The 9,311-nt window shown below is 39.1% G+C and overlaps 2 protein-coding genes and 1 long non-coding RNA gene across 5 annotated transcripts; 2 read left to right on the forward strand and 1 right to left on the reverse strand.

The window, feature by feature from the left end:
- Nucleotides 1-21: 21 nt before the first annotated feature.
- Nucleotides 22-5,529, forward strand: Samtor (S-adenosylmethionine sensor upstream of TORC1). 2 transcript variants are annotated; one of them, XM_022803637.2, is made up of 7 exons: nt 25-704; nt 1,077-1,177; nt 2,346-2,495; nt 3,047-3,164; nt 3,378-3,593; nt 3,894-4,108; nt 4,295-5,529. In XM_022803637.2, exons 1-7 carry the CDS (start codon nt 629-631, stop codon nt 4,484-4,486), a joined length of 1,068 nt encoding a protein of 355 aa, XP_022659372.1. In that variant the 5' UTR covers nt 25-628; the 3' UTR covers nt 4,487-5,529. The 2 variants fall into 2 exon arrangements, with proteins under 2 accessions (XP_086845044.1, XP_022659372.1); XM_086988918.1 differs by lacking the exon at nt 2,346-2,495 and having other exon boundaries at nt 22-704.
- On the reverse strand, nt 3,604-6,154 carry LOC147756241 (uncharacterized). The gene is made up of 2 exons (XR_015327593.1): nt 5,972-6,154; nt 3,604-4,482 (listed from the first exon to the last, which is right to left on the reverse strand). It is a non-coding gene; the product is annotated as an uncharacterized LOC147756241 (long non-coding RNA).
- A 167-nt stretch (nt 6,155-6,321) lies between these two features.
- sta (stubarista 40S ribosomal protein SA) lies at nt 6,322-9,217 on the forward strand. Of its 2 annotated transcripts, none has more exons than XM_022804645.2 (3): nt 6,322-6,469; nt 6,905-7,316; nt 8,514-9,217. In XM_022804645.2, the coding sequence occupies exons 2-3, from the start codon at nt 6,954-6,956 to the stop codon at nt 9,045-9,047; spliced, it is 897 nt and encodes a 298-aa protein (XP_022660380.1). In that variant the 5' UTR covers nt 6,322-6,469; nt 6,905-6,953; the 3' UTR covers nt 9,048-9,217. The 2 variants fall into 2 exon arrangements, with proteins under 2 accessions (XP_022660380.1, XP_022660379.1); XM_022804644.2 differs by lacking the exon at nt 6,322-6,469 and adding an exon at nt 6,486-6,635.
- Nucleotides 9,218-9,311: the final 94 nt, after the last annotated feature.

The following is a 9,311-nucleotide window of genomic DNA, read 5'->3' on the forward strand; positions in this document are numbered from 1 at the left end:
AAGCAGGCTGCCAATAGTGCGCCCATACAGAAATTAATAGGTGTTTACGGGGAACTCTATGTGCAGACGTAACACTTATTTGATTTTGTAGTCGGCAGATAAATTCCCGATGGAAAGAAACGGAACACCAATCTGTCGGCGACAGTATGACATATGAATACAAACTTGTTATTATCTTGTTTATAATGGCTTGGGTAGTTGCTCATCCTGCGTCGGAACTTACAGAAAACACTCGTTGCAGGAAACCTGTTGTTCGAAACACACAAAAATCAGCTGTGTGAACTGTCAGCGCGGCACCTGCTTAGCCTGTTTTCCGAAATCTCCTGCTTTGATCATTTGGTTATACTGTGTAAAACAGGACATTTATTATTACTACGTGCCCAAAAGATGTATTCGGTTATATATATATATATATATATATATATATATATATATACGCGTATAAATGAGGGCTGTTAGTGATATTGTTTAACTTTCCCTGTGGAGCGACAGCTCTTTGTGTGTAATTTGTCTCGTGTATCAAAATCGTTACGCTAACACATGGGAGCCCCACCAAAAGTGACCCGTACGAAAGGTTGTTGTTGTTAGTCGCTATGTGAACATTTTTGGAATTGGAAGATAAAATAATATGGAGGCGAATCAAGAGGAGCTCGTCGAGGTCATTCAAGGATTGCATGATGAGCTTCGTTACCGTGTGCAAAAAGGTTCAACTTCTACATACCTAATTATCAGTATCATTCGTTTTTATAGTTCCTCGCTCTTAGTTACACGCTTAACGCGACTGTTGCAAATATGAGAATTGGCCATTTTGCATTATTGGTATGCGTTATGTATGTATATATGCCTATGCGATAGAAAAAATATTTGCAAAAAGTGAGTTGGTCAAACAATCACCTATTACAAAGGAAGCTTAATCGTTAATCGTACAAGGTGCCTAACGCGGAATTTAAAAGATATTACGCGGGCCGTCTGAGTAGGCTCCGATTATCGTATACTTCATGGGTCTTAATAACCTCGATCCTACATACGGCTGATAACAGGCGCAAATTCTTAAATATCTTTTCCTATCTTCTTAGAACCTGAAGACTATATGGCCATTTGGAAGGATCACAGCATGGACAGTGGTGGTGAAGCCAAAGCTCGTTACGCATCAGCCATGCATTCACTGGCCACCAAGGTATGATAAACAAGGGCCACAGATACAGAAGCGACACCGAAGTTGTAAACAATGCTAAATGATCAAACCATACGAAAGATGTCTGGTTTCAAACTCGTCTCGTAAAAACCAGCTGTGCTTAAATGTGCCTTTGTAGTTACTAAGTTACCTTACAGCCTTACAGAAAAGACAGCAGCGTTTTATTATAATTCTACCGGAAAATGAATCTATTACATATTCCCAATCACTCTCCATAACCGTTTCCCGTTTTTTCACCAATTAACTTATTTTTTGTCACCAGAAATTTATGAACTTGTGAAGCCAGTTTTCAAAATCCTGTTTCATTCTCAAATATACCGTTACAAATTTTATTTGCCTGTGATTGGAAATTTGTCGATTGGGGACCTGAAGAATGTCGTGGATATAGAGAAACCTCTTGAAAGAAAAGCGCTTGCAAAGCGGCTTGTTTTTCGCCACGCGCGATTTAGCATTACTGTTTATCGGTCATTTCGGTCGGATAATTTCGTTTACTCTACACGGTTGGGTTAGATACAGATTTTAGTTCACCATCTTGTTCTTCCCAAGTGTTTCGCAGTATAGAAAACGTTTAAACTAGAAAAAAAAAATAAACACAAATGATCGACTTTGTAGGTGAAAAATCTAGCTTTACGAGTTGCTTATCGTGTGAAGTCCTCAGTGATCTCGAATGGCCGACCAAGGGATATACATTCTCCAAGTCTAAGATTTCATCTTGGAACTCATCAGATGCTTTGAAGCAGACTCTTCGATTGCAGAGGTCTTGCTGTACACGGAACACTTGTTCCGGACTACAACGGCAGTTTTTCCGTCTAAACAGAAAAGATCAATAGAGCAGGTATCTTAAATCAATTTTTTCAGTAGGAATATCCATCTTGGACGTCTGAACTTAAGGCTAAGCTCCGTTCATTGTACAGTGAAGTTACGACTGGCCTATGGAGAAGAGAGAGTACTTTTGAATGGAGTGAGAAAGGAAAAAAGGAGCGTTAGAAGGAAAACTGTCATCACTTATGTACCTGCCTAATGATTATAGATAAACCTAAATGTAGTGTGTGATATGAAACCCGATTTACAATGCCGCTAATAAAGTTACCATTGCGTAATGAGCACGTTTATAATGTGTGTAGCTTGCGGATTCGAAACGCTTACGTAGGTTTGGATCCGCAAAGAACGCGCGGACGACCGAATTGCGATTACGCACGCCGAAATCGAAGACTATTATCGCGATGGAGGATTTGAGCGTGTCATGCGACGGATGTTCCGGAAACACTCAAGAGTGGAGGACGTGGAGGCAGTCATTGAAGTTAGTTATAAAAACGGTTATAGACATTTTCAAACGGGTTAAAAACGATTTATTCGATATAATTAATCTTCTTCTTGCTTCTCCGCCATATTTAGAAGGGCGGATTTGGCAGATAGAGCTGACCATTTTCGATAGTTAAACAATTCAGCAGATAGCCCGAATAATTTCTACATATGCTTAATACAGAATATTTTCATTTATAACGAAATTATGGGGTTAAGATTCAAATGTAAGATTTTCTATGCTTCGAGCAAAGTTTCAAGGCTTCTGTTCGATCCTAAAATGATTACCTGTAGTTATTCAGTGTAAATACTCTATGAAAATCCTAAACTATCAACAATTTGCTAGTCCGTTTTCCTCCATGTCGCGTTTTTTGAAAAGCACTGTCATTTTATGCACGTGCATGGCCATAGACCAGCGCGCCCATCCAGCTTGAAATTGTGAAGCAACGTAGTTTATGTATCATATAATCTCACATAGTAGAATTTTTTTCTGAGACTGAATAAACATATATATCGACCATATTTTTATGTGGTCTAATTCTATTTTAGCCGCTGAAGGACTTTGAGTTGAACGAGAACGAAAAATTACGACTATTGGACGTTGGCAGCTGTTATAACCCGTTTTCCAAATTCGATTACGATATAACAGCCGTTGATCTCTCACCAGGTAGGTTACAGGCTCTTTTGCCCTCGAGAAATTCGTCATTTGCAAGCGACTGAGCACCTGCGAATCGTAGTCTATTCTTAAGACAATATGAGATATGGTTGATAGCAAAGATTCTATACAAGGCATAAATATATAGACTTCTCAATCTAATTTAATAGTTCAATAACTTGTGCCGCTCATCACGTTTGTCATTGTTGTTGGTGCTCTTTACAGCAACCCCTGACGTGATTCAGTGCGATTTTGTCACGGTTAACTTTTCTTCGAAGCTTAACGTTGTATGCACACCATCAACGCCAGCACGCAAAATAGATACCCTGCCAAAAGGATATTTCCACGTTGTGGTATTTTGCCTTCTTCTCGAATATCTACCCGATGCACGGTTACGCCTCCGCGCTGTGCATAACGCTTACAAAGCACTCAAAGACAACGGTTAATAAGCTACAAGCTTTTTGCTCACAATTTTTTAATTGTTCTGAATTTTACATAAACTTCGTCGTCATCAAAGTCTGATATATATATCAAGGTAATTAAATATAACCAGGTTAGTTCTGTTCATCCGACAGGAGATGTATACAGAGTAATCTTAAATTACCAAGATCACTCTGTACACATGTATATATATATTCAGAGTGAATAAGTAATTATTCACTTTCATAGACAGCTTTGTTGCTATTGGTTGCATCCTGCATCTTGGTATAATTTAGGTTATATGTAATCGTTTGCTTGCAGGTCTTTTGGTTGTGATCACACCAGACTCGAAACATGCTCAAAAGAATATGTCCATGATTCAGGGCTGGCGAAGAACGCTACTTCGACTAGGTCTAGATAGGGTTCGTTACTCAAAGCACCAACATCTTCATTGCATTTCATTCCGTAAACTCTGTCCTGTTTCACGACATCTTATGCAGCTTGACGCGCAACCTTGCAAACACAGCTATGAAGAGGTATATTTAAGCGTGTTTTCTCAATTATCTCAATAATCGTGATATATGTGTATATATCTATATAGTCACTAACGGCTAAGTGTTCACAACAACCTCTCATTATGACGCAAGGGTGGATAAAATCCTTAAATCTAATAATATAATCTTACAAAAGCGGAGAGTAAGTACACATATCTCTCCTTACAGCTATGTTCAAATTGTGTGGACGAGCTTGCTCCGCAAATGTCGATTCATCAAGACAGGCAGGATTATGTGGCAAAATTTGAGGGTGGTGACTCCGCTGTCCAAACGGAATTACGGGGCGAAGATGAAGATGAGAGCATCGCCGAGATGCTCGCTGAGATGCCGTTGGAATTCGAAGACGATGACAATGACTAGGTTCCATAAAATGTATACTTTATTAGACTGTAAAAATTACTTCTCAATGAATGTATAATACTCCAATGTTAATAAATGTACGTACATGGCTAATTTATAAGTTATCCATATGTGTGCATATATATATATATATACAGGGTGTAGTACTCAAATTTGGATAATCTTTGTCGAGCTGCTCGTTATATCGCACATCGGTGTGTCCACTATTATTGGCAAGAAAACTGTTTGTCTCTAGAACCGAACAGCGAGCTCATCAGGGCGGAAGACAACGCAGCAGGAAAAGTACTGTGGAAGACATGATAGAGATTTCTATGAGGTAAACCTACGACCTCGAAAATTCATCGAAATGGCTCAAAAGCCAATATTTATACTCCTAGATTTTTTATATTAAATGATGGCCTTTTTAACAAACAGAGTATCAATGCGGATTAAGCCGTCCGGATAAGCTAAAACGATTAGTCACTTTGAGACGTCCTGCGTCCTTTTGTGCCTTTTGGACTTTTTGGTTGTTTTTAGCGTTTGCATTATTGCACTTTTTGGCCTGCTATCAGTCAAGAGTGTCATTCCGCTGTAATTTTTTTATGTAGCATGCTTATACGGCACTCTTTGCATTTACGTTAAATTTACACCTGCCAAGGTCACTATGTCACACATGATTACTATAAAAAAAACGTACCTGCCTATCAACAAAAGACTATTTTTGAAAATGATTAATAAGTAATCCAGATATCGATAAAAAGTTACAATCGCAGTGAATGATGGTTATAATAAATAAGCACGATTACCAAGAACGACACTTCTAGCACACGCGAAAAAAATTCGTTGCAATGTATACCTTCGTTCAAATGCAATCTTAGAAACAACTCACAAGGAATAGTCCGGACTTAAATGCTCCACCCTGTATAATAGGCTTTCATCAAGCTGAATATGATAAAAATTACAATAAAAAATACAGCGAAATACTTCTAACTTCAATAGCAAAAATAACCGAATGGTCAAAGGAGTACTGTACAATAAAAATGTATTTTATTTGTTAAGTGTTATAGCTGCATTTTGTATTTATCTAGATAAATATCTAAAATTAAGTGCATACGTAATGTAAAATTATTTTGCAACTACTGAATAAATTATTGTAATTAATGAATTGATGCATTATTTAGATATTAATAACGATATGTTGTCTGGACTGTGATCAAAATAGGCAAATATATAAATTCAGTTATATCCAAATATCTTTTATCAGGCACATTTAGCTTAATCTAGGGAAAGTATTTTTGAGGCTTAACCTTTTCACACAAACAGGACTTTTACGAGGATGAAGAACGAAGTCTCCTTTGCTAGTGAACTTTATTTAAATCGATTTTTTGCAGCGGTATTAAAAACAAATTGTTTAAGCAGTTTTGAGTATTCTTCTAATATATGTTCCATACTCGCCATATGAAGGAAATTGTTCTAAATTGACTATGTACTACAAAGATAACTTACTTATAAGAAAGATCCGTTGTAAATTATAAATATTTACTGACAGAAACAGCCAAAAATAATTTAGCTTTATCAATCATGATAGATTGGTAACGCATTATGAAGGATTTTTAAACAACTCCCATTTTTCTGTGAAGACACAATGAAATTAACTTTATACACAGTCCATCAGTGCATGGAGGGTACCCTATAGCGATCTAACATTGAAATTTAAAAATTGCCGCCAGTAACCAAAGCGGCTCTACACACGACAAAATGTGCCCATAAATATAGAATATATCGAATCTTTGACAGTTTCATCCGTTTTTCCCACCGGTTAGATATTATTAAAATGTTTGTAGGTCTTTTTTACTACCCCTTTTGAGTCGAATTAACTTAAACCCTGCAGAGAGCCCATCATGTTTAAGGTCGATCCGTCAATCCAGCGGGCGGATGGCCTCCTCCATCTTGCGAATGTTTGTTGCGGTCTTTTTTGTCGAGCTGCCTTCAAGTGGCATCAAGGTGTATATTCTTTATTGATATTTCTAACAAACTAAGACCCTTTGTACATTATAACATGTTCCGAAAATGCCAGTCGACTCCGGAGTTTGTAGTGTGTATTGCTGTGCCACTACTTTATCAACTTTTATGCATATGAGTGTCATGTGATGATATTGTTTCGGCAACGGTATGACCACGTGGGCATTAAATTCGGCAAAAGTCATGCAAATGAAATTTAAGAGTTCCTCGACTCTAAGTATTCAACATTTCTATACGCCATTGATATTAGCCGACATTCTTTGAGAAGTTGTTAAGTTTCAGTTAACCCAGTTAGGTTTAATACACCCTGGCAGTGCTATGATATTCTTTTATCATTATGGTTTTAGATGATGGTTCAATTTGCTTTGTTTACATGTAATCTTGTCAAATGTTTCGTGTTTTAATCTTTTTTCGCAGTCCGAAGTTTTTATTCGTCATTGCCTTGAACGAAAACTTTTGCGCCAAGATGTCGGAGGGAAACAAAGTTTTGCAGTTGCGACAGGAAGATGTGAAAAATTTCCTGGCAGCCCACACCCATATCGGTGCGACTAATGTCAACTATCAAATGGAACAGTATGTGTTCAAGCGTCGCTCGGACGGTGTCCACTTGATCGACCTGAGCAAGACATGGGAGAAGATTTTGCTCGCGGCTCGTGCCATTGTCGCCGTCGAAAACACATCCGAAGTCTGCGCCATTGCTTGTTCATCGTCTTCCGGCGAATCGAAGCCGCTTGGACAGCGTGCCGTGCTGAAGTTCGCAAAGTACACTGGCGCTACACCCATTGCCGGCCGATACACCCCTGGTACCTTTACTAATCAGATTCAGCAGGTACTTGAACTATTTTGTGAGATAACTAAACAGAGTCATTTGTTTGTGGGTTCTGAAAACAATCTTTTACCGGGATGCTACATACACATATATACAGTTGGCACGTTTATATCCGGATTTTTGTACTTCGCTTTTTAACCTGTATTAAAACGAAAATATACATTTCTTTTTTACATATGTTGAAAACGTCATCTCTCTTGATCATATTTATTCAATATAGCCGATTTCACCTTTAATTAGGGACTTGGACTAACTAGTCATTTGAAAATATTCTTTTCTTAAGCCGCAAACAACCTAATAGCGCGTATTAGTGGGTGTAACTTCGTTAAAGCGTCGCTCAGATATGCTACATACATTTTAACGAAATATATTTTGGGTTGAAATTTCCAAAGGCCAAAAATTTCGGAAATGCAAGGGAGAAAAGAAAAACCGTCAGAGTTTAGATAGATGACCCAATGGCCAATTGCTGTTTTTCTCTTTGAAACGGCCACTAATGCTTATATGAAGAATAGATTCTCGAACCGTGGTGATGAATTTTTTGATCTATTAGATCTAAACGCTATGCGTCATACCTTTACTCAGGCTTTTCAGAAATCGTATGAAACTCGTTATAGCATGCCTCTAAAAGGAAAATATACGTCGTCGTTATATTAGGAAAAGAACTGTGATCAATTACCTGTGAACAAAAAGGTATATATATATTGAATGAAGGCAAATGGTAATTCATGCATATCTGTGCTAAACCATTGGTCGAGTTAGCAGCGCGTCTACCCTGTGACATGCGCGATGTGTTACACCGATGGTACAGAGATTTTTCACTACTTTGGGGAATCCAGAACCTTGTTTTGAGGGTCTGGGTCACCCTGGTGAAGGAAGGCACCACGAGAGTTGGCGCGCACCCGGCCTTTTACAGACAATTTGATGGTCCGTGCCGTAGTGATGGGGCCCACATTTTTTTATGCACCACTAGTAGGAGATTTACTTGGGGAGCATTCTAAAGCATGTAAATATGTTACAGATCTAGTTCGGCTTACGTACCATTTACAGCTATCTGAAAATTTACGCCTAATTGTCGATCGTGAAAAACAAAACTTGTTTCTTTGAAATGGGTTTTAAATTCAAGGAGTTTTTATTGAAAATCAACACATACCATTATTATATTACATATTATTCTTTAATCATTTTCTTCTTCAACAGGCTTTTAAGGAGCCTCGCCTCCTTGTCGTATGCGATCCTGGCGCAGACCACCAGCCTATCGAAGAAGCCTCGTACTCGAACATCCCCGTGATCGCCTTCTGCAACACCGATTCGAACTTGCGTTATGTCGACATTGCCATCCCGTGCAACAACAAGGCCAAGGACTCGATAGGTCTGATGTGGTGGCTGCTGACCCGTGAGGTTATGCGTATGCGAGGCACCGTGCCCCGTGAGGTGCCTTGGGATATTAAAGTCGATATGTTCATCTATCGTGATCCCGACGAGGTCAAGAAAGAAGAGCAGGCTGCCCTTGAGGCGGCGGCTCCATCCGGGATCACCCAGGCGCCCACGGAGGATTTCACGACGGACTTCCAGACCGACGTTAGCAGTCTCGCTGCTAACGACGAATGGGCGACGCCTGCTGGTTCTACCAGCGTTGTCGCTACTGCCCCCGCCATCGCCCCAGCTCCAGCTGTTACTGGCGCTACTGAGGACTGGCCAAACACCAAGAAGGTTATCAATTGGGCCGATTAGACAAAGCGAGTAGAACATCTCGCCAGATGAACTGCTGTACAATGTACTACAGAAGGTCTTGCTAGGAAGTATTAAAATCATTGTCACCACTCGCAACTGGCAGAAATCATTTGTAATTGTGGCACAGCGTAAGAAAATAAACAGCTGATCGATGCTGTACTGCTGAAAAAGCAACGCGTATTTAATAAGTGATATTAGATAATAGGCACTCACAGGGAAACGGCGATGGACATGACAGTCCCTTTGTTTATTATCGAATAATGA

This window comes from Varroa destructor, unplaced genomic scaffold (assembly GCF_002443255.2).
Source record: "Varroa destructor unplaced genomic scaffold, Vdes_3.0 BEIS01000004.1, whole genome shotgun sequence".
Lineage (NCBI taxonomy): Eukaryota > Metazoa > Arthropoda > Arachnida > Mesostigmata > Varroidae > Varroa > Varroa destructor.

Coding starts and splice junctions, on each gene's coding strand:
- Samtor (XM_022803637.2), top strand. CDS start 629: ATGGAGGCGAATCAAGAGGAGCTCGTCGAGGTCATTCAAGGATTGCAT. Junction 3,165..3,377: donor AGCCGTTGATCTCTCACCAG/GTAGGTTACAGG, acceptor TGCTCTTTACAG/CAACCCCTGACGTGATTCAG. Junction 3,594..3,893: donor CAAAGCACTCAAAGACAACG/GTTAATAAGCTA, acceptor GTTTGCTTGCAG/GTCTTTTGGTTGTGATCACA.
- sta (XM_022804644.2), top strand. CDS start 6,616: ATGATATTGTTTCGGCAACG. Junction 6,636..6,904: donor ATGATATTGTTTCGGCAACG/GTATGACCACGT, acceptor CTTTTTTCGCAG/TCCGAAGTTTTTATTCGTCA. Junction 7,317..8,513: donor TTACTAATCAGATTCAGCAG/GTACTTGAACTA, acceptor CTTCTTCAACAG/GCTTTTAAGGAGCCTCGCCT.